Below are 25245 nucleotides of genomic sequence, written 5' to 3'. Positions count from 1 at the left end.
TGTTCTCAGAATAATAAAGAATAAATACTACCTCCAACTTCTTTAACTTTGGTAATATGGCTCAACCAGGACAATGATTCACATTCAAAATGGGTTTGATATAAATAAGGTAGGTTATACTGACAAATTGTGGGCAAGGATTAAAGGCCATTTCATCACGCAAAATCATCCAATTTAAATTACCTGGTCAAATATCTGGCCAAAATTATACCAGAAGCTTGTTGATAGCAACATAAAGCCTGTATTCAAGGCACAGCATTTTGTGGATTGGGAAAAATCCACTATAAAGTCAAACCTCTGCAGAGGACATTTGAATAATGTATGCTCTCAGTGCAACCTTAAAAAAAGAACAATTAAATTTTACCAGTAAAGGCTTGAAATTTAAATGCAATTATTGGTCATGATAATTAAAAATGCTTGTCCCCTAACATCTTTTATGTATCTTATAGGAGGTTCAGTTAACTGGAAAGCCAGGTCTCCCTGTGGCCAAGTGCTTGAGCCAGCTGAGTCTGACTGTGCCCCCGCCCATCTACCCACGCAGCAGCTGCAGCAGCAGTGAGATATCCCTGTCGAGCGCATGCAGTGAATTCTCCAGCGGCTCGTACACCTGGAATGATGGACGCTCCTGTGGGAAAATGGTAAACCCAAACATTGGTTCCACAAAACAATCACGAGTGGCAGCTCGTCAAAGTTCCCTGCTCATTTGAGGCCCTAATTAATCCCATATCCTCGTAGAGGAGTTTGATGACCATGACTAAAAAATACTCCTGAAACTTACTTTAGAAAGTTGTTGAAATAGATAATTCATTTAAAGTCCTAAATTAACTGCTATATTTTAAAAAATGGTTTTGTGCTTGGAATAATCTAAACCCTACTCTTAAAAATTCTATTATATAAAGGAAACTGCTAAAGTACCTGAAAAGAATTGCCAAAACATTATTAATGACAAGTTTTAACTTTGTGTTTTTCTGCCTGAAAGTCTTCTCTTACATGGGAGAAGAGGCTGAGTCTGGGTTCATCAGCTCCTAGTAACATCTGCGCTCCCTCAGAGGAGCAACGGCCCACAAGATGCAAGGAGAGCCACATACTGGAAGGACTCAGGAAGCTTCAGAGAAGAAAACACAGGAGCTCCTCTTGTTCTTCAAAGGTCTCCAGATCAGGCTACAAAGACTGCATGAACTCCAATGAGGGCATCTACTCTCTAGGTATCAAGAGTAGCAGTAAAGGGGTTTCCAAGCCCAGCCATTGTGGCAGGACTTCGACTGCTCGTGGCAAACAGTTCTTTTATGATTCGGATGATGCCGATGATGAATTGGCACAGTCTAGCTGCAGAGATAACATCCCCACCAAGGACTGTTGGTTTCATTGTAAGAGACTCTCTCATAGCATCTCAGACAGTTTGTGTAGCTGGGAGGGGACGCAGGAAAGTGGACCTGGAAGTGGCTCTACTTCAGGACTGATGGTTATGAACCCTTGCTCCAGTGGTGACTCCAAAGAGCCTCCAGAGAAGCTTGTAAGTTTCATCAATAACTTTCTCTCAGATGGAGAGCACAAATCTGCTTTTAGTAAACCATCTAAGCTCCACTTCAGCCCCCCTGAACCAGAGGGTCCCAAGCGTCTCTGTGACATGGACAACCACGAACAAATCAACTCTGAGTGCAGTGATGTCAGAATGTCCTGTGACCAGCCGACAGAGCAAGTGGAGAGGGATTTCAAAAGACTATCTAGGGATGCTGCAAAGCTCCTCAAACAAAAGTACTTGGGGAGAGACCAGGGACGCACCCAGTCTGCTGATGGGAGGCCCAGACCTTTTAGCCTGAAGAAAGAACCAGAAGCATCTATGTGTACCCAGTCTGAAGAAAGCATATTGGCTATATTTGATGCAGAAGGGGAACCTATTGATCTTTGTCCCCAAAGGCTTGCAGCAGAAGCAGATATAATTCAAGGTAGCAAAAACATTAATTATGCAGAATTAGTACCACAAGAGAGACCAACAAGACAAATATCTGTAAATGCAAGAAACTATAATGTTCTTGAATCTCCAGAAAATCCCGTAGAGTGTGAGACGAGGGCTAGTAAATCAGGCAACTGCAGAGAAGGAAGTACAGAGAGACTGTCTTTACAGCTGACTCCTCAAAGAAAACTAATAAAACCACCAAGTGTCCGTGCAAGTAAAGGTCAGTCCATCCCTCCATTGAACAATGCTGCTTCTCACAACTCTAATGGTTCAAAGATTCCCGGTCGTAACAAACCATCAGCATCACCCCTGAGGGTATCTAAAGGTTCAGCTGAGCCAAGCAATGGTGGAAACTCAGGATCCTCCACTCAGGAGAAATCCCCTTCTTCTCCTACAATTAAAATGTCCAGATTCCTCAAAACACAAACTAGCTCTCAGAGCCCCAAGTCTGTGAACTCCAAGCTTTCCAACAGGGCCGATTGGAGTAAGGGTCCCTCATCCACTTCCCCCCACCTCCCAAGGAGACTATTTGAATATGGAGACACTAGTGAACAACCAACCAGAGACAAACACTGTGAACCTAGTAAAAATAAACTCAGGTCTCCCTCTCCTCCCCCTCCCCCGGGCCGCACCACCTCCTTACTCGTCAGACCAAATTATGAAGGTTCACCTCAGGCACATAAAACAGGGGTGACTCAGCCATCCACACTAACCACTGGTAGGGGCCCTCCCCCAAGTTACTACACCTCATTAGCACCAAATATGCAAACCACTTTACCCATAAAGGATAAAGACTGTTTGGATTTGGACGCAGGCTATGGGACTGCACTTGCACCTCAGAAACTGGTAGAGAAAACCAGTCAGCACCTTCAGAAGTCCCCCGTTGTGAGTCAGACTCCTACTAAAGGCACTTCCAAACGAACAAAAGACTACCTCCCTTCTGCAACCTCAGGGTGTGCTCGAGAACCTGAAAATGCACCTAGAAGCTCAAAGAATGTTCCTCCTCCCTACAGTGCCCTAAGAGGGTCCTCGCTACAAAATTCCTTTGCAATTAAGAAGGGGCCCATTCCTGAAAATGTTCACCAGACAGTGCAGAAGACCTCTATAAGTTTACCCATATCCCCCCATGACTCTCCTCAGTGTCAGACAGAGCAGCAGAATGGTAAAGCTATCATTAGCCCTCCTTCCTCTGCGATAATGTCACCCAACCAAGCAGAAAAAGCCTCAAAGACTCGTATCCCAATGGGGTTTAAAGCCTTTTTAAAATCACCTCCTAAAAGTAGCCCCACTATTCCAGGTAAACAAGAGAAAGATCATATCAACTCAGTCTCCAAGGAGACCGTGACTTCAAATGCTTCGACCCAGTGTGATGGCTTGCAAGCAGTGTACAGTATTGATTTACCACCCAATATGTCTTCCACAGAGGGGAAAGGTGATGTCCAGTGTTGCATGGAGGGGGAGGAGGTACATGCCACTGTGTTGCCAGAAGAAGGCGATGTTTATGATAAGGGGAAAAGGAGTAGTCAACTCTTTGGTCGATCCATATCTGTTACAACTAAAACCCATTTGAAACCCGCTTTAGGAATGAACGGAGCCAAAGCTCGTAGTCAGAGTTTCAGCACCAACTACATGGAGAAACCCAACATCAATTTGCTCGAAGGACCAGGGAAAATACGCACTCAGATCATTACCAACTCAGGTGAGAGAGGAAACTCTTTGTCAAGGCAAAGTTCTTTAGAAGTACCCGCTGGTGGGTTAGCCGAGAGCCCAGTCCATTCACCCAGGACGAGGGTGAGTTACTATGGAGGCATGACGGGTTCAACCAGTACCAATGGTCTTCCTGACAAAATGTCTAAATCAGGCTCTAAGGGTGAAGGCGTCACCTCGCCTACTCATAAAGAGGTCCGTAGCCTGCCAACAAGTGAAAGGACTAGTTTCAACAACATCCTGAAACCAAAAGTGGCCTCTCATCCACAGTTTCAGCCTCAGCCATCCTTCTTTAGTTCAGAAAACCCTGCAAGAGAGAAGGATGGCCTGGTAAGCAGCCCTAATGAACCAGTCAAAACCCAATTGGACTCCCCAATCAAGTCAACAGATGCAGAGGAGAAGAAAGCCAGCCCAACAGTTTGCACAATTGAAGAGAAAGTCATGATGGGAATTGAGGAAAACTTGCAAAAATCCCAAGAACAAGAGAAGGTAGCAGCCAGTGAGGCCAAGCAAAAGACTGGCCCATCTCTTGCAAACTGGTTCGGCCTCCGAAAGAGCAAGCTTCCGGCTCTGAGTGGCAAAAAACTGGATTCCCCCAAAGGGAAAGAAGAGAAGAAGGACCTAAAGATCGGATCCGTCCTTGGGGGAAAGCAGAACAAGCCTGAGAAGAAAAAGGAGAAGAAGAAAGAGAGCCAGGACGTGCAGAATCTATCAGAGATGAACAACAAACTGAGCTCCATCATGGACCACTGCAATAATCAGATGGGTCAGATTGCCAGTCAGATCCAATGTACAACGGCGTTCATCGGCAAAGACCAGTTCGTCAAAGATCTCCTTGGCAGGTGGGTAGAGAAGTGTTTCACTTGCACAGACAAATAGTAAAAACAGAAGGTTCCAGCCGACTCAGAGAAAAGCATATCTAAGCTCAGAAAAGCTCCACATGTCATACTAATCACTGCATGGATTTTCCACTTTGAGTCCCTGCTGACAGAGCGGGAACTCTTCATGCGGGCTGTTAAACATTAAATGAGATTTCTCTGTGTGTTTGTGTGCATGGGCAGGGATATGTTTGCCTTCATGAAGGAGCAGGTTATTGCAATTTATCAGCTCTGCGGCTTGATGAAGGAGCTGACAGACGTAAAACCAAAATCTCATTCCCCCGCAGGACTGCTGTGAAGGTCAGCGGCGTGACCGCCTCGCCGCATGCTATATCTACAGCCAAGAAGCACGGCGAAACGAAGGCGGACATGCAGATCTGTCCCGATACAGCGGTGAGTGGGAAAACTTCTGCTAACTTCTGTTGCAGCAGTATGTTGTGGACATGCACTCACATGCAAATTCCCACAGGTTTTTTTTTTGTCTTGTTTGGCACTCGGAACAGAACGTGTATCCGCCTCTGCAGCTTCACATCCCCGGAAGGCTCGCTATTGATTCACATTGTGTTCTGACTCAGCCTACTGTACAAAACATCTCATGTTTATTTTCTTATCTGGTTTTCATCATCAACTTAGGCTGATGTGTGGTATGGTAACGAGAATGAACAATTTTAAGGTTTAAATGAAGCTTCTCTAAGCATAGGGCTAAAATGAAGCTAAAGCATTTATACTCCTTCACTTTTTTCACATTGTGTTGCATTAAAATTACAAGATTTGATGACATTTATTGGGATTTTATCTGACATATAACAGACAGTAGTGCATGATTGTTGGAAAATTATACTTAGCACCTTTGTTTTTAATCACAGCTGCCAGTTGGGGGTTTGTCTCTACCAGGATTGCACAGCTAGACCCTGAAATTGGCCATTTATGTTTCAAGCTCAGTCAGTTTGGATAGAAGGCATCTATAAGCAGCTATTTTCAAGTCTCATTCAAGATTATCACTTGAAAATATAGGTCTGAACTTTGACTAGGCCATTCCAATACATTAATACTTTTGACTAAATGTATAGGTTCGTAGTCCTGCTAGAAGGTGAAACTTCATCCCTCGTTTTCTTCCAGTGTTGCCCTGTATTTAACTCGATCCATCCTCTGATCTATGGTTACCAGCTTTTCCGTCCCAGCTGTAGGAAATATCCATAGCATGATGCTGCCACCACCGTGTTTCAGCATGGGCATAAAATGGTCAGGATGACATGCAGTGTTAGTTTTCTTTGCTTATCAGGTAACTTTGCAAGACCATTTGTTTCAATGGATTTTAGTTAGCAGTATCCGAGTAAAAGGGGCTAGCTGGAACTGCACGAAGATTGAAAACAATGGATCCTTTTACATATGGTCCACAATTATTGCACTACTAATGCAGGGAAACAAGACTGAAAAGGATCAAAAAGAGCGAGAAAGCGGTAATACAAGGAAGTAAAGGGAGCAGTCTGAACTGATGAGAGGGGGATGACAGTCTTGCAGCATATTGTGGGAAATTTAACCCGGATGATGTGGAATCTCGATAACACAGAGGAGCCGTTTATCGCAGGCACTCCACTCGACAAAAGGCCTATTTAATAGCATCCTCTGAGTATCCTATCTGCTCCCCACAGAAGTGCAACAAAAGTGCCGCGTTTCATGACCCCGCAGGCGCCTCAATTGCCCAATTAGAGAGGGAAAAAAGAGGAATTACCTCTGATCTCTTGCATCAAAACAATGTGAAAAATCATAAAGGACATATATCAGTACCTTTATGTTAGTTAGGATAAAGTTTTTTAATTACTATATTGTCTAGATTCTAGTGGTCTTTTGAAGGTGTGTTTGACCAACATGGGGCATATGTTCATATTGCAGAGCCTCATAATGACTCAGAAGATAGGTCTCAAGGCTGAAAAAGAGGATGGACACGTCCCAGACTCCACCTGTCAAGAACACATGATAGGTAAGATCATGTAGGACATTTTCTTCTATTGTCGTCAACCATGTGGGTCTGTTTTTAACTTTCAATTATTTTTCATTCTCACTCTTTCTTTATTGCTTTATCACTGTGTAGCATCACTTCAGAACTTCCCTACAGTATAATGAATAAATTGCTTTTTTTTTTGTTTTACTTTATGTCACTATTTATGTTCCTCGCATCCTTTTTATTACTACTTTTTTCTTATTACACATTTGGCCCTTTTCCATTGAAAGCACAAAGCCTTATCCATGACCTAGAGAAGTCAGGATGGTGTTTTTGTGACGTAACATTGAGGTTTAAAGTATTTCTTCACACTTAATTGACCACAAAGCATTTTTAAAATATGTCCAAATAGATGTTTTATGTGTCCAGTTTTGTCCAACAAAATTGCACCAGGAGATGACCGGCCCAGGAGCTGACACAAGCAAAGCAGCTTTCATTCTTGCACTGATTGAATTTACTATGCTAAATTTGAAACAATTGTTCTGCATGCAGGATGTTCGAAAGACAAAGCAAGAGAAAACATTTGCTGTTGCAGGGAGGATTAATGGCAAAAACAGATCTGTCTGTCTGTCTTTCTGTCTGTCTGTCTGTCTGTCTGTCTGTCTGTCTGTATATGAATATGTATCTATTATATGTAACTAAAGTTAATTTACTTTTTACATTTTAATACTTTATTAAAATGTATATACTTATTGATAACTATGTAATTATCAATAAGTAAACGAATAAACATAAACAGAGAAAATAGGCAATAGTTAACCAAAGATTTATTAAAAAACATGACTAGATACATGCTTAAACTGATAAATGAATAATAAATAAATACATCATAATGAGTTAATAATGAATAAATAAATGAATAATTGCCAAAAAGATTATTGAATAAATTAATCAAATGATTTAATAAAACAAAACATAACAAAAGACACACTTTAACTGATAAATCATAAATGACTCATAAATTAATAATTACCATATTCAATTAATACATTAATTTAGAAATGCATATTTATTTGTAAATAAATACATAAAAATACAATAAAAAGTAATTTTACTTACTGGAGGAAAGAATAAAATAATAAAACAAATAACTGAATTGTTTAAAATATTGTTACAAAGATGAAAATGGCTAACAAAAACAGGCTAAAAAAATCCATTTTCAGCCCAGAATGAGTAAATATAGCTAATGTAATGACAGTATGACAATAGCGTTTCTCTACAGAACATAACCCTCTCAGAGGTGTCTGGTAATGTTGCTGCCGTGTCTGATGGCCTTGGGTTTTACTTCTTGTGGGTCATTTATGATGTAATAGGGTGTATTCAACCTTGCAAACCGCTGCAATGTAGTTTATTATAAAAAGAAAACATACGTTGCTGAAGCAGTTTTCTGTGATTGTTCTTCTCAGCGTCCTTCTTCTCCTGCTCATATCTATTGTTTACACCTATGACACTAACCTGCCTTTTCTCTTACGATTAGCCAGGATATAATAGTTGATCATTGATTTTTTTTTTGGACTGATGACTCCTAAAGAACCGTTTTTTGTCTCCTGCTTAACAAAGAGCGCTCCACGCTGCCACACTAACATACTCTAACAGCTTAATTGTCCTGCCGTCTCCACTTTCTGCTGGCTAATCCTTTCCAGCGAGCTTGAATTAAATGTGGCTCCTCGACTCTGCTGTAATGCCACGTCTCTGCGGAATAAAACACTAACGGCCAAGCGGCAGGTAAACACATCAATCACATAAATAGTTTAACGCTCAGTCGGTTCATGATGCAAGCAGAATTCAGGCCCGGGTCCGAAATGTTGGCTTGGAGCTTCTCTCCATGCTGGTCAGTAATTGTGTAGAAGAACTTACCTGCAGGTGGTTTTTCTCTCATAAAGGGACAATAAAATGACCCTGACTCATCGGCGCTGCTGTAAAATTCACTTTCTAGTGCTGTAAGGTTTGCGGTTTTGAGACCCAAAGAGCAGAAGACTTTGGCTTAATATGCGACGTTGGAATTTGATGCTTCAGGGGATCACATGTAGTCCCTCCTCAGTGCATAAAGCCGTCTCCACAAAGTGAAGATATCAGCTACACACCCTGCAGCTTGTGTACAGAAGTGATAGGGAGCTCATGAAAAACTAGATTTCGTCCAGTTGTTTTTTGCCGCCAGGCGGAATTACTGTGGACCTTGTTATAGTAGGATATAGAGGGCATTTTGAACTGCCAGGCTTGGCATTCAATTACCCTGCTGTGTAATCTATGGCTCTTTCTTGCACACTAAAGTTCATGGCTATATTATTTGGGTGTATGCAGTGCAATTAAACAAGGATTTCTCTTATATTCCTGCTCAGGTAAGCACACATATTTATTAAAATAAACAGGCCATATGTTGGAGGAACGTTCCTTTACATCCAGATTACTAAATCATTTTAAATGTCAGAATTAGGACAATAAATTTGCAAAGGACTCATAAAGCAACACCTGAAAGATACTTTTCAAGCTCAGTGAGCAATATTTTAGGAGGCAGGGGGTTGGTACTGGATCAGAGCCTCATTGCAATTTAGTGCTCAAATTTGTGGCTGCATTTGAAATTTTTCTCATAAATTGCTCATATAAATCATAAAAGGGGGAAAGAGGAGCCTGTAATAACCTAACCAAAAATAAATTGCAGGTGGATTTTTTTATATATATATTTATAGGACATATGGGCTGTAGCCCAGGGTGGTACAAGATGAGGGGGAAGCACAAAAAAACACCAGATAAAAAAAAACATGCCTTGTCCGTCAGTTGTTATTGGTGTCCTGGACAAGTTTTCTATGTACCATTGATACAATGAGCCGCCTGCTTCAATACCAGCCGGTTTTTACCCCCTGCTGTTTAAAAGGAGAACTGCAGTCAGAGGTGTGTGTCTAAAACGGCAATTTTAATGACAACTCTGCTCAGGATGAGGTCTAAAACTGGTTTTCTTGAGATTATGGTTAGGTTTCCCCTCATTCTAAGCCCAGTCCTTCTGTCTCATCGGATTAAGATGTTGAGCCGCTACACACCAACACAACCAACAGATGCTCATAAAGGTTCACCAAAGTGAAGGCAGGAAGACCAGTTGCACCTTTAGAAAACTCTGACTCAATTGTGTTTTTTTGAGGACTTATTGGTTTTTAGTCTAGTCAGCTTGCCTATAGCGGCTGTAAAACAAGGAGTTATGATAATTTTGGACTTACCAGGTTTGTGAAGCACCTTTAATGAGTTGATGTATTGGTGATTGGCATTCCCAAGCGGATCGGACATCCATCTCCTTCATGTGCTCCTAAGCAGGAAATATTTAGTTAACAATCAGTCCAACTCGCTCCCATTTCTGCTGGGGGTTCATTGCATTGCTGCACTGATGCTTTTATCTTCTTTTTTTTTTGCTTCTCTTTTCCGACCCATGTGGTACAGATTCCCTGTTCACTCACCCCCCTTTCCGCTGCATGTAAAGCCGAGCCGTCCTTTCTTTTCTGCTCCCCCCGTGTTGTTGTTGTGGTCACGCTCCTCTCCCTGTCCCTCTAGGCTCCAGCTGCCAGATGCGAACCCTGGACAGCGGAATCGGCACCTTCCCCCTCCCTGACTCTGTCACCCGGGCCAGCGGCCGCCACATCCCCAAATCTGAACCCGGCCTGGATGGGGTGACCGCCGGCCCCTCTGACCCTGACCCCTCACAACCCGACGTGAAAGTGCCTTCCCTCCCCAAAACGCACACGCATGCCCCCGGCCGCAGCATGGCCCACTCCGCGTCCGAGCCCACCGTGACCGGCAGCAGGAACGCCCAGGACACCCAGAGCCGCCTGCCCAAACTCTCATCTTCAGGTCAGTCATCTTTCAGGAAAAGAATTGCTTGGTCCGTGCACGTCAGATGGCCTCAGACAGTTTACCTATCAAGAGGGAAGTGAAATATGGCATGTCTCTGAACTTTAATGTGTTTCCTGCTCAAGGCGCGCCTTAATAAACCCTGATTAAACCAAGAACCTTGTTTGTTCTGCTAATTGAGAGGATCATGCATCAGCTCTGACATCAGATGCTCACCTGAGATCTGTGAGACTGGCGTAGCTCGAGAAAAAAACCAAACAACTAATGCAATTAGAAAGGCACCTCAGCTGGGCTGCAGATCATCAAGCCTCAGCGCCGGACATGATACACGACAGGATGGTTAATTAAAGCAACAATAACTCCCAGAGATTTACGCTTACAGGACATTCAGCTGCATTTAGATCACCTTGCAGGCTCTGCAGAGGCAGCAGATCGGCCCATTTTAACCCTCCACCCTCTCTTCACGTGAAGCCGCTGACTGAGTCTAAAGCAGGCAGGGATTTTAATGCAACAGAATGCATTTCATGGCATGAACGTGAGACAATTAAACCGCCACCTCTCTGAGACAGCAGCAGGTAGTGCCTCGGATAAGAACAATCAGACAGGACACCATTACCGCTGCATACATCCAGTCGTTTGGGTACAGAAACGGTTCAAGGTTTCATCTCTCTGGTGCCGTCGCGGGGAGTTTTCCTTTAATGAGCTGTTTCTCACGCATCTGTGTCTTCTGCTGGCAGACGCCATCAGGACCAAGAGGTCGAGTTTCTGCGCCCAGCACAGCAACATCTCCGCTTCCACTGAAGACGAGCAGAGGAAGATGAAAACAAAGGACCAGGATTCAGCGGTGAGTCTTATTTCTGTGAGCATAGGCAGAGGTCTGCGTCACAGTATTCACTATTTACAGAGACACTGGTTACTTATGCTAATGATGGCGAGTAGCGTCCTCACTGTGAAACATGTTTGTCCATCCATCCATCCATCCATTCATCCATCCATCCATCCATTCATCCATCCATCCATCTTTCCATCCATCCATTATCCATCCATCCCTCCATTATCCATCCATCCATCCATCCATCCATCCATCCATCCATCCATCCATCCATCCATCCATCCATCCATCCATCTATAAACCATCCATCCATCTTTCCATCCATCCATTATCCATCCTTCCATCTTTCCATCCATCCATCTGTTATCCATCCATCCATCCATTTATCAGTCCATCCATCCATCCATCATCCATCCATCCATTATCCATCCATCCATCCATTATCCAACCATCCATCCATCCATCCATCCATCCATCCATCCATTATCCATCCATTAGCCATTAATCCATCCATCCATCCATCTTTCCATCCATCCATTATCCATCCTTCCTGCTTTCCATCCATCCATCTGTTATCCATCCATCCATCCATCCATCGATTATCCATCCATCAATCTGTCCTTTATCCATCCAACCGTCTTTCCATCCATCCATCCATCTGTCCTTTATCCATCCATCCGTCTTTCCATCCATCCATCCATCCATCCATCCATCCATATTTTTCCATCCATCCATCATCCATCCATCCATCCCTCCAATCCTCTGTTTATCCATTGGTCCATCCGCCTATCCTTCTGTCCATCCACCCATCATTTTTCACTAACTCTGTCCTACTGTCCATTTTCAGGAAAGATCCATGAAGGTGTGCATGTACTCAGGCAGCAGCAGCGAGACCGAGACCGAACCAGAGAGAACTGACGCCACGTTAGCATCACCACAGCGAATCAAGAGGCCCGACTCTGGTCTGCTTGAGACTCTTTTCCCCTCACTCCCCCAATTTTGTGTTGCAGTCCTGAGGCTAAAACAATTCTTTCAATCACAGTCGAGCAGACCGAGGAAACCCTGAAGAGCCGGAGTGTTGAGAAATCCCTGTCCATTATGGACTACTACCAACATGAGATGTTCTCCCACCTGGAGAAGGACGGCAGGAGGATTTCCCAGTACAACCTGTTGCACAAAGAGTCATCCATGGATGGGAAAGCAGGAGACCACATCAGTGTGAGTATGGATAGCTCTGAAAGTTTGCCACCACTGCTTTTTATATGGGAACTCCTTGAAATATGGTAATTCTAAGCTTTGATAATCAGTTCACTTAGTCTGTCAAATGGAGAAAAACATGGAGTTTTAATATAAGAAATGAATAAGTTTAAAAGTCAACTTCACCTCGAAAATACTTCCTGAAGCATGAGCAACCACCCCACAAAGGGTTTCTGACACTGTTTACACTCCAAGGTTTTCTGCTCTAGGAATCGTTTGCTGATTTTCCTTAAAAAAAAAAAAAAAAAAAAAAGGCCATCCTAATTGCTTTCGATCGCCTTAGCCTCTCGTGTCAGCAGGTATTTGCCTACGAGTATTTAACGTAGCTGAATGACAAATGAGGACCAGGGAGCATGAAATGGCCTCCAACGCTTTGCTCACCTACACCGCCGCTGCCCCCAACACCAAACCCTGACACGAAAATCCATACCCTGCCAGAAAAAGCTCTGACTCAACACAACTTCAATAAAAAAACAGTTGTGTATGAGGAGCAGATGGATTAAAACAGCAGAATGTATGCCATTGACCTCCAACGTCCTTGTGAAATTTAACCCAAGAGAAGATTGAAGGGGGGGGGGGGGGGGGGGGGGGATAAATATGCTAGATTGACCTGTTACAAAACAAAACAACACTACAGCAGCAATGCTATTATTAATCAACAGCTCTAGTGTTCAAAATGTAAATATTACTTCCAGTCAGAAGAGACATTTTGATTAAACTAATAGATTTTGTCCATTGAGGATGTGAATATTTTTAAGACAATACTTACAATTTTGCTTTGCCTTGCCATCTTTATCTCACAAAGGGATGATTGCGGCATATAGAAGATACAATAGGTTTCTTTGTTTGTATATCCAGTCTTTTCTTATATTTATATTCCTGAAATGATAAATGCAGTTTGACAAATTGAACTGATTGTGACAACACAGCGTTCTAGCAATACAATAATACTGTTTTTAAATTGGTAATATGCTTATCCTGGCCTGGGAACGCCTTGGGATTCCCCTGGAGGAGCTGGCCCAAGTGGCCGGGGAGAGGGACGTCTGGGCCTCCCTACTGAAGCTGCTACCCCCGCGACCCGACCCCGGATAAGCGGAAGAAGACGGACGGACAGAAATAAAATAATTGCTGTGTACTAATGAGGTTATAACAATGGTCCAGGAGCACTTTCAATGTTGAAGAAAAAGTGAGGAGTTAATGGCAGCAGAAGCTCCTTTGTAACTACACAGCTAAACAGAACAGCTCCAAGTGAGTCGTAAAAGTCTACCAGAGGACCAGTTGATCCACTTCCTGTCTAGATGCCATGCTGATGGTTCTTGAGCAGGAGACCACAACCCCCAGGCCTCACAGGCTGCTACTGGTCAGTCAGAAAAATGGTTTAAATAAAATGTTATAATAGTTGGATAACAGCAGGAAAAAAAAAACATTGTTATTATGTGGTAATAATGCAGTACTAGCCTAAAAAGGAATATAACAAAAAAATAAGAGTACAGCAGCAGCAATTACTGTGCAATAATAGTTTAATAACTGCGAGATAAGTAATACTGTGGTAGTTGCAGTAGCAACAAGGATGATGGTGAATTGCCCGTGAAACAATAGGACGAACACTGTGGATTAGTGAAGCAATTAAAGAGAAATTGCAGGGAATTAACTGGAATAGAGAGGTTATGATGAGAACGATGGCAGTGTATGAATTATGCAATAAGGCTAAAAGGAAGTAAGATAACAGGTGGAATTATGCAATAATAGACTGGTAAAGGAGCAGTTAGAGAGTAATGTGTAACAACAATGGTGAAGATTCTCAGTGACCCAGGTGATGATCAGTCAAAAAAAAGGTTAAAAAATTAAAACAACTGACCTCTATTGTGAAGCTGAAGACGCTTGGCTCCAGGAAGCTCTATAAAGCGTGGAAGTCCTCACTACTCTTTCTGGACGGGAAGCGAAACATCTTCAGCTTCAGAACAGAAGTCCAGATGTTTTCATATGTTAACCATTGAATGTCATGTTGCCGGAATTAGTGTGTAAAAACAGCAGAAATATTGAAGAACGGTACAGCAATAAAGACGCGCTGATATGTAATACTTTGGTTTCAAATCAGAGTTTTACAGCTTAATAGTGGAGTTACAGTGAGGCCATAAAAGCGTCAGTGGATGGTTGATGATGTTAAAACTGATAAAAAGCCTAAATAAAGTGTTGCATAGTGCATTAAGTCTATTAAAACATAATAGTAATAGTAATATACCTTAGATTATTAGAAAATACTTACTGTGTAACAAATAGGTATAACCACTTCAATACCAGCCCACCATGAGGACAAGAATAATAATGCCAGCATAGCTGTTGATTAACAGGTAAATAATAGAAAAATAAAGGAGCAATAAAACTGCAATAACACTGTAATAACAGTACTCTAGAAGGGCGTAATAAAGTGGAGTAATAAAATAGAATATTGCAATAGATATTCAGTGATAAAACAATAAAAATGCAGTTAAACCGTAATAACAGAGTATTTCACCTTATTCTGTGTCCTACACCAGAGTTTTTTATTTACCAAAGCAAAGTACGGAGATAACGTCTGACTTTGTAGGAGCCTGACAGAAGCGAATGTTTTTATCCCAGCTGAGAGCACCTAACAGGATGCTGGATGCTACGCTGGGTAACCAAGCTGCAAGGACAATTCTATTAGCAGAAACCAAAACAAGGAGGAAAGCTGTTGTGTCCGTCTTATCCTCAATCCCGTCTGCAGCTAAATTGGATGTGGTGAGCCTCAGAGGTGGACTTAGTGCTTAAAGGGCTTCTTCTAAGTTTTCTGTGGACTTGTTTTCTGAGAACGAGTAAAGACATCTCTTGTTGAAATATTGGCGGGCTCTTATTTTCCTGTTGAAAAACACTGAGCCATTGGATTATAGAGCCGGTAATATATCTGACATTAACCTAATTCCCAAGCTGTGAATGAACCGTAATGATGGATGACTGCTGCTGAACTCATTTACCCCACATTATTCTTTTGAAAAAGACAATCCAGCCGACTGTCATCCCCTCCTCACCCCCTGGCCGGGCGCATCCGTACCTGCGCAGCTGCCTACCCCCATTGTTGCCGCACGCGAGCTTTTGACTCCGGAGACAGCGTCGCCGGCTTGGGTCTGGGCGAAGTTCGGCGGCCGTGTCGGAGCAACTGTGATTTAAGCGCCTTTAATAACCTTTCACAAACACTCAGGAGAGTGATGTAAAGCTCAGCGGCTCCCATCAGGGCCCTCACAGCTCACGCTGGCCTCCCATTCATCATCCTGACAACACCTGACAGCCCTGCTAACGGCGGCCCCCGCCTCCTTCTCCTCCTATCCAGTCTCTCTTTCTCCTACACGTCTTTCCTTGTCTCACTTTCACTTTTGCCTTTCTCTATTTTGCTTTCTTTGTTTTCCTTCTCACTTGACTTTTGCTCTAAACAGATTTTGCTTTTCCTGTCATTTTTCTTCCTAAAGTCGCCAACTTTTCTCATTTTCCACTCCTCCCTAGCCTTGTTCCCCTATATCCATACATTATCAGCCTGACAGGGAAAGATACTGATGCAGGAGAAAAGCTCAGCCTTACCCAATGTTGAGGAGATTCCTGAGCTTTATTTAGCTCCTCTTGGAAACTTGCTTACGTCGACTTAGCATGCACAGCATCTCCTTCCGAGCAGGATAGCTTGTTAGCTGTAGAAATGATTATGTGGCAAAGGGAAAGCAACATTGCCGCTGACAAGCAACTTGATTACAATTGGAACAGGGACACGGGATGAACAAGTCATATTTGTGCACAAATATATTCCAGCAGCAGGAATATTCAGAACCCGTCTGCTGCTGTCAGGAATGCCATAACAGAAAGTAAGAAAAACAGCAGTACGGCTCCATCACGCTGGCCTATAATCAGCGCAGTGATGCCAGAGGGGCGACACACACTTGGAGCCGGTAATCCTCTCCTGCATGGCCTTTCACTTTCATTCTTGTTTGATCTTATTCAGAAGCTTAAACAGGAGGTGACAGGAGATCATACCCCATCTCAAGTACATCTGGCTTCTAATGCTTAAATATGTTTGTTCAATTTGTCCACATTTTATAATATAAAGCATGATGTTTAATAAAAAAAAAATGTATTGTCGTCTATTTGACTAAGGACAAAATAAATTGATTGCTCCATGTCCGATTTCAGGACTTGCTTCTAGGTTTTCCACTGACGCTTTTATGGCCTCCCACTCTTCTTCTTGATTTACGCTGATGGTAGCTTCTAGCTGAAAGCCATTTATTTTGCCCTACGATCTACTGGAGGCCTCTGGATCCGCGAGAGTTTGCCTGTGGGCTGCTACATATTGACAGAGATACACTTTCCTACAGAGACCGGCCATGAGAAAGTAATGAAGTATTTTCTTTTAGAGCTCAAATCTTAGAGTAAATTGAGCTAAGGCCCCATCTTCTTCTGAATCAAGGCTCAAGAAGCATAAAAAAGAACCAAAATCAAAGCCTAAAAGTCTCTAAAATGGCTTTTGTGGCACACAGTTGGTGGAAATGTTCAATTAAAGACCTCTTCAGAACCTCGTTTGGCTGGGAAAAAAATATTTATAAACACAAAACCATATCAGCTCGAGTTAAATTTTTTTTTTTTGCTGTTGAACAGAGCTGTTGTTTCACACAATAAAAAAAAAAACAAATAAAAAAAACCCACATAGCTGTGATATTGTCATGACGGCAGTGATTGTGATTACCTCACATTTTTGGACCTTTTACGAGTTTATGCATCTGGGCCGCTAATAATATACGTCGAAGGGACATAAAGTTTATCTAGCAGGCTAAATATATGATTGGTACGCAGAATTTACTAGCCCTGTGATTGACAAATAATATCCAACCAAATGTTGTATCCAAGCCTTCTTTTGAGATAACGAATATGTCATTACTGCGACTGAGTTGTAAATACCGAACCATTCCAGATTCTGATTTTTCTTTCAGTTTGTGTTGAAATTTACTCTGAAATACAAATAAAAATAAAAATAAGCAATGCATCAGCCTCCTCTGACTCAACCCCCCAGAACCAAAAATACTAACGTGATCAAAGACTAATGATCCGCATAATGAGATTCCAACCACACACAAAAAAAGCTTTAAAGCTTTAAAAAGTCTGTAAATTGTGGTCTGCATGATTCCTACACTTTGTAACATGACTGAATTGTTTCTAGAAAAAAACATTTGGTTTAAAAGGTTCCTTTTTATAGGTTAAAATAAGAATTGTTGCTGCCCCTCAGAAGTTCTGCTCCATTTTAATCTATATTTCAAGATCTATTGACATGAAAAACCCAAATATGACGGACAGCCAAGATCCTATAGTAGTATGACAGACCCTATAATATGCCCTATATCACCTTTTTAAAAGATGATGCTGAAGATCTATTTTAATAAAAGTAAAAAAAAAAGTTAATAAAATAAGAAACAATGTCTATGTTGATATAAAATTTTGGATATTTGCTGTTTATCACATTTAGAGATGGATGGATGGATATATATATATATATATATATATATATATATATATATATATATATATATATATATATATATATATATATATATATATATATATATATATATATATATATATGTGTGTGTGTATATACATTTATGTACCTTGAAAAAAAGCTCATAATCTGCTGGAATTTGGCTTTGGAGATTGTGTATGAATGTTGCAAATGGTTTTAATGCTCAAAATTCAGAAAATTCTGAAATAATCACCTGAGTGCATATCTTCAGAAAGGTAGGAGCATATTGAAGAGCTCCACTCCAACATTTCTTTTGTTTAGTGAAAGGAAATCACACACATAACCTCCTGCATTTAGGTTAGCGATTGAACCTACGCCTCCTGCACCATTCAGATCTACCAGAATAGAAAAGGGATGACTGAAAGATTGGAGGAATGTGCCTTTAAAGCACCTCATCTCTGCGGAAAATAACAGCTCTGTGGAAGGAGGAAATGTGTTGCTCAGGTTACAATAAAAAGCCTCTCACTGAGCTTTTGTCGTGAAACGGTTGCGCTGAATTCAGGTTAAGAGATGCCATTACTGACATCTGATGCAGAACCAATTGCACATTCGGCTCTTGGTGTCTTTGACAGGGAAGCCTCAGCTCACCTGCTTCCAGCCATGGTTTTACCTGCACCTGCAGGTGGTTTGGAGACCTGTGTTTAAAAGCTTCAATCAGCTGCTTAATTGCCTTCCTGTGAAATCAAATCCAATTAGAGATCACACAGACGTGCCCCTTTCTTTCCTCTCGCTGTTCGCTAAGAAAGCTCGACCCACCCCCTTGTGTATCAAATATTTCAGAAACAAAAAATCCTATGGAGTTGTGATGTGAGGGAGATGAATTGCTTGTGATTTGAACTCCACACCTGCAGAACTTGCAAAGAGAGTTTTAACACGGCACTTCTATTCTAAATGTTCGACACAACTAAATAGTATTTAAATTTCCTCCTTTTTTTAACTATTTAAAAACCGCTAAATAAAACACGAGTCCTTCCAGTTCTGATTTACTTTGGATTGCCGCCTCGGACTAAATTAGAGGCAGAACATGTGAAGTCCTCGAGCTGAGAACCGAACGCTCTCAGGGCTCCTCTGGGTTTTATCTCAGCCCTTTTATCACACCTGCGTTGGCAGATAAATCCACTTACAGAGCTGGTAATGGAGAAACCAGCAGGTCTTCTGGACTTTTACAGCTTCTCATCTCTGGTTTTGTTCTCTAGACATAAAATTGCATCATGAAACACAAAGACTGTGGCAAAGAAAAAGGAAAAAAAAAGATGTTTTTCTCAACTTTGAAAAGTTTTTTTTTTTAGCTATTTTCATGACTGAACTGCAAAACACTGTCAAAGCTTGAGCGCTATTTGCTTTTTAGTATAAGTTGGAATAAAACACAATTGAAATATTACATTTCAACCTTCCTACTAGACTCAAAACTGGCACAGTTGATCATAATATGAAATTTTATGAAACGTTCCCAATGCCTGGCAGCAAACCGCTCCTTGATTCTAACAATAAAACAATGAATCTAAGTAGCATAAAGTTTTCAAACCTTCATTATTATTGTCAATATTAATAATACATTTACCTTTTTAACATATATTTTAAGAAATCTTACACACACGCACACACACTCATGACAAAGATGGACTTGCCAGAGCAAGTAAATAACTCCCTTAAACATGTTAGTGTGTTTAGCCTTTAGCCACAAACGCGGGTCACTGTGTTGTTCTGGTTCTGTTGGATCTAACAGCTGCCTTTGATACAGGCACCATTAGACCTGTTCTGTTCTATTCAGGAGGTTGCTCTAGATTGTTGAAGCCTCTGAGTTTCATCCAGCACCTCTCTCATGTGGCGTACCTCAAGGCTTTATGGGGAATTTCTCAAATGACGTCACGTTCGCCAGTAGACAGCCTGGTTTCCCGGCTGGTCAGACAAGAAGAGCGCAAACTAGAATTGCAACGACCGTAATACTAATCATTTTGGAAGATCACGACGTCCCAGGAGCTTCATTTCAACCTGCTTCAACCGAGAAACCCAGCAGAGAACAGCTGAAACGTTGGTTGATATTTAAAGGCCTCAAAAAGAGCGGAACGAAGGCGGTATTAGTAGAATGGTTGGAGAGGCTGTCCTCTCCTCTTTCACAACAGATCAAACGCAAAGAAGAAACCCACAGAATCCACATAGAATTACAGCTAATGCTAAGAAAACATATATATATATATATATATATTATTACAGGTCTATGTTTTAAAGTATATGGGGCTTATTGCAAAAAATAGAGTTAAAAATAGCTTACTTTCTAAAGTTTAAATGTCAACCTTGCCGCACACACGACGTACACGCACCCCTCCGCAGACTCATACAAGTGAACTATTCAGGTGTTACCGCTCACGTTTGTACGACCACAAGATGGCCGCGACCCATGCGTCTAAATTTAGTAATTTGACGTCATTTGAGGAATGCCTTATTCTTGGCGGTCTTCTCTTCTCCTTTTACCTCCCCCCAATAATGTCAGTTCTCAGAAAACATAGCCTTCTATTGATATGAGGACAACAGTCAGATTTTGATGCCTAGAAAAGGAAACTAATTGAATGCCTTGCAGAAATCAAGTCATGGATGTCAATAAGTTTCTTCCACTTGAACGATAAAAAGACTGAGGTCGTGTTGGTTGGGCCTAGGGATGTATTCAACATCGGTGTTAATAGTCTACCAGTTTATTTTCAGATGGATTTTTTTCTCTCCTGTGAGTTGTTGACTTTTGTGGTTTTATTGTCAGATTCTGTGTCTATTCTCTGTTTTACTTGTTTTATTGTGTTTGTGCTTTTCTTGTTTCTATTTTATTAGATTTTTGTGAGATGTGAATGACTTTGACCTACCCCGTTGTGTAATGAAGTTGAGTTTAGTTAAGCCTGAGTTTATTTAGTCCGACACCGCCCTGCTGTGGCTCCACTTTGGGTCTAGTGACCTCAACGGCCCTAATAGTGGGTCTGCTACAGATACTAAAACCCATCTTCAGAACCGAAGACTTTTGGATGATAAATGTAACATCTTCAAACAGGAGAATAAGTCCAGCTGCCTTCCATTTAAGCACATGGGACCTACAAGGACAGCTGAACTTCAGATTAATCAGATTCCCTCTAACTGATGGCAGGTATAAATTCAAGAGGACATGAATGCCAGAATTAAATCAAAGGGTGCTGTAACAAAGTTCTGGTTTGCATTTGGTCTCATTGTTCCATCGTTTTTGTTTTTTTCCAGGGTCACAGTGAACAGATTCATTTTTCAGTTGAACTTTGCTGCATAAATGCTACATTAAAGATGGGAAAAGGTTTGAAATCATTCACTAGGGCCCCCCTTTTTTAAAAAGTGAATGGTGCTTAAATTACAAGGCAGGAAGAACCTTTAAATTATTTTGTTTTGAGTTCAGATCGAAGAAACACTTTGAGTGTCCATTAAAACATGAGAAACTTTTAATTACTCCCAGCTCTGTGAACCTTATTATTGATGCAGCCATCTTTATGCCTTGATGTTTTACACCCCGCAGCTAAATGCTAAGTGGTCTAAGGTAGAAACCTTCCCGGGCGGCTTGTCTGTCCCCTGCAGCTCGCCCTCCCTGCAAAAATACCTGCTTCCATGGCTGCTGTGTTATCTCCCAGGCTGGAGAAAATGAGCAGTTCCTCTGTGGATCTTGTTTATATCCTCTCAGGAGAGGTGATGCTGAGGGGTAGCTTTTTAAAGAGCCATTTGAGACGCATTAGGACACTCCTGCAACTCTTTTCTGGGCTTACATGTTGTTTTTTCCACCTCTGTCGACATGTTGGACTCACACTGCAGGCTTTTCCTCTTTAGCTGCTGAGCCTAATCACTACCAAGGTGCCTATAAGCGGACACCCTTGAGAAAGTAACAGTCCACATTACGACGGGACAAACCACCCTGACGATAAAACTGCCACGGCTCTAAGCACACACGCGTCTAATCTATAACAGCCTCAAGATAAAACCGTTGCTGCTAATTGAAGTGGAGCCTCAGTTTATTTCTAATCTGTTGGACAGAGAGCATTAAAAAAACAACATGGTTATGGTAACTGGGAGAGTTGGAGAGGCCATTGATGCAAGTTGGCATAAGCCCAAGACGAACATTTGCTCCTTGAGCGCAGTAAAACTTTCAATACAGATATCTGTTATGTTTTTGTGTTGCATGCCTCTTATTGCAGCCACAAAGAAGTCCTGAAGTCGGAGCTTGCTTGTCTGACTCAGTTACCTTAAGTTAGGCTGTATGTAACATGCGTTGGACTTGTTTTGTTTATCCCAGTTGCTTCTTTCTCTACAGAAGGAGCTTTCAGTGGAGAAGTTGCCCGTCAGTCCGAGCCATCCAGCCTCTCTCAACATCTCCTTGGAGTCCCTAAACAAGCTGAACCACAGCGCCGAAGGCAGCCGGTGTCCGGAGACCAGCCTAAGTGGCCTCAGAGGTGATGGCCACACTGATGCGGGGAAAAGTGGCTGCAACGTGAGCGGGCCTTCGCCTGCCTCCAGCTTCCCGAGCAGGCCAGGGGCGGATCCCTCGGGCTCACTCAGTGACTCTCTGTATGACAGCTTTTCTTCCTGCACCAGCCAGGGCTCCAATGGCGTATGAGAAACAGTGATGCCCGTCGATGTGAGGCCAGGCCATAGTTTTTTGGCCTATTGTGACCTTACTTTCTCATCTTTGTAGTTTCTAATATCAATGGATCTTAAAGGGTACAGCTGGCCCATAAGGCAGATTTTCTTTGGTTGATTTTCCATACCTAATTCACAAGAAACTGAAAACTATCATCTCTTGTCTTTGCTCAGTCACCAGAGTGGTTTCTAGAACCCATGGATTAGGAATGATCTCAACATTCCTCAACAATCTCTTGACCTTCGTTTGATTAACGACCATTATGTATGTTCAACCTGACTTGGTGAGGATCTCACCTGGTTTGAGAAGACCGTTTCCATCTCTGAAGATCAGACCGGGTTGTTTTGGTGCTTCAACCTAACCAGTTATGGGATAAAATAGAAAAGCAGTGCAAAACGTTTTTTTTTGTTTGTTTTTTTTCAACCAGGGCAATAGTCAGGGCCCGCTGGAGGTCTTATACCTTGTAGTTGGTAGTTTAGGAATCTTCAGGAATCAAATTAAATTTAAAAAAATTGCCGACAACATGTTATGTACCCTAGTCAAATAGCAAAGAAATGTAGTCTAAAATAATGAGCTGTATACCTCTAACCTGTAATACCTCTAACTGAAACGTTATACTGCTTGTTTAGGCTGTTTTTCTGTGTAATGATACACCCATAATTGAATTTTTAACATAATTTATGAATCCCAACTGATAGTGGTTTATCGGTAAGAGGCTGAAACTTTTGGGACTACTGCTCTCGACCCAAAATGGTTTCAAAGGTGAGAGAGTATCTGAAAGTTGAACCCTAGCCAGACGGGTAACAGCACAATTATTCGCTGGTGATTGGTCCGATCCAAACCTTATTTTGGTTTGAACCTATTTTGAGTTCTCTCTTGACTAAATCTCTGTTATTGTTGGAAAATACTTTAGCAGACTTTTTTTTTTATATCTTAGTTGATCAAGATTTACGTTAAAAGGTTCTCAAAACTGCCTCTGTTGAGTTGCATCAGTTGGTGATAAAGAATTGGTTTCATGTTTGTCCAGTCTTGTCTACAGTTTTATGGAGGAGCAGTGTCAGTATAATATTACTGCTTTTGTCTCCTCTCTAACTTCCAGTCCTTTTTTACTTGGTTAAATTAGGACAATTCACCTTAAGAAAACAAAACATGTATCCCATATTCTGAGGGCCTAATTGTTTCCCTTAATGGTGAAGGCAAGAGATGTCTAGGCTATTAATGGGTTCTTGAACACTTCCTGATATGTCTGAGGGGGCTTTTGGTTTTCGGTACATCACTCCACCGACTGTTTTATTTGATCTCCTCTCGTGTCATTGTCGGTAACTCAGGGAACATCTTGGACTCGCAAAGATTGTAAAATTAAGGTGTTTTCGACCCATATGAGAAACATTTGAAAATCTTTTTGAGTTCAGGTTAATAATTTCCAGAATCGCTTTCACTCCCATGTAGCATCACTGCAGTGCTGACCTTTCTTCTGTCCTGTTTTTTTTTCCTAATGTTTGTATATTATGTTGTATATAAAATCACTATAAGTTAATATCAGAAGGGGCATTGCTGACTAATATGTGACAGAAGCAATTTTTTAAACAAAGGCTGTACATTTTTGTCAATCGTTCCACTAACTTTTCCAAATCTGCTGTTTGAAAAAAGCATGGATCTTTTCTTATCTTTGGGGGTTTCTGTTTTAAAGAATAAAAGTCTTTATTTTGAATCAATAAATGCAAAAATACTTTATTTTAGAGTCATATTTGAACTTTAGGTGTAATTATGCCAAATTTTTGTCTGGAATTTGAAATGCTGGTGCTAATCAACAGAGCCGACTTTTCTTTTTTTTCTATGAAACTGTAATTATTGTATGAAAAGAATCTGAAAATGAGGACTTGTGTATTTTTTTAGATGTCCAGTATTTATACCCACATTTTGTACTGTCGGACTGTAGTGTGACTCTCATGCTTCACCTCTTTCCTTAAATGTTTCTTTGTAAAGAGAATTGGTTACCAGCAGTGTTACTTTGGTAATTATTATTATTATTGCTGTGTGCAATTTTGTCTGTTACTCTAGACTTTAAGGCTATATTTTATGTAACTATTTCCTAAATAAATATGAGAAATTATTTCCTATTTCAAACTGAGCTGCTGGCTGTGTTTATTGATGTGAAAATCAGAGTTTTTAGTTTAATTTTTGTTTTTCATCCCGTCCCCCCGTCCCCCCCGCTACCTCCACCCAAGTGGGGGGCGCGGCGTTTGTAATCACCGCTTCCCGCTCGCAATCTGTCGGTGACAGTTCAAGCGTCTCGCCACATTCTGTCCCTTGATGGGTAATTATACGCGTAAGGCTGGACGCAGTTAGTTTACCCACGCTCGGCTGCTTCTGCCTCAGCACACCATGGGTGTTATTGATCACAGAGCATGAGCGCGGGGGGCTCATTATGCTGAAAATGGAGGTTAATTTGTGCTGAGCTGATGATGTTTCTATTATTTTAGAGGATGAGGGAACAAAATGTCTGAAATAACGAAGTAAAAATGCAGTTTAGACCAGAGCCTTGCCGGCCTGTTATTTTGAAAGAAGTTAATTAA

The 25245-nt window shown here is 41.5% G+C and overlaps 1 protein-coding gene across 6 annotated transcripts in view; it reads left to right on the top strand.

The window, feature by feature from the left end:
- Positions 1 to 24800, top strand: part of LOC105931048 (nck-associated protein 5) — a 178808-nt gene extending 154008 nt beyond the window's left edge. For 5 of the 6 annotated variants that reach the window (XM_036128107.1, XM_036128111.1, XM_036128108.1 and 2 more), the window contains 9 exons: positions 450 to 638; positions 980 to 4506; positions 4830 to 4935; positions 6436 to 6523; positions 10082 to 10378; positions 11116 to 11222; positions 12058 to 12172; positions 12253 to 12428; positions 22343 to 24800. In XM_036128107.1, the coding sequence (XP_035984000.1) occupies positions 450 to 638; positions 980 to 4506; positions 4830 to 4935; positions 6436 to 6523; positions 10082 to 10378; positions 11116 to 11222; positions 12058 to 12172; positions 12253 to 12428; positions 22343 to 22645 (4908 nt within the window). In that variant the 3' untranslated portion in view covers positions 22646 to 24800. Of the gene's footprint in view, positions 1 to 449; positions 639 to 979; positions 4507 to 4829; positions 4936 to 6435; positions 6524 to 9970; positions 10379 to 11115; positions 11223 to 12057; positions 12173 to 12252; positions 12429 to 22342 lie in introns of those variants that run through there. The other variant, XM_036128112.1, reaches the window with a different exon arrangement.
- The last annotated feature ends 445 nt before the right edge of the window (positions 24801 to 25245 follow it).

Source organism: Fundulus heteroclitus, chromosome 24 (assembly GCF_011125445.2).
Source record: "Fundulus heteroclitus isolate FHET01 chromosome 24, MU-UCD_Fhet_4.1, whole genome shotgun sequence".
Classification (NCBI taxonomy): Eukaryota; Metazoa; Chordata; class Actinopteri; order Cyprinodontiformes; family Fundulidae; genus Fundulus; species Fundulus heteroclitus.
Note: the sequence above shows the minus strand (reverse complement) of the source record. Positions and strands in the feature narration are given on the sequence as shown.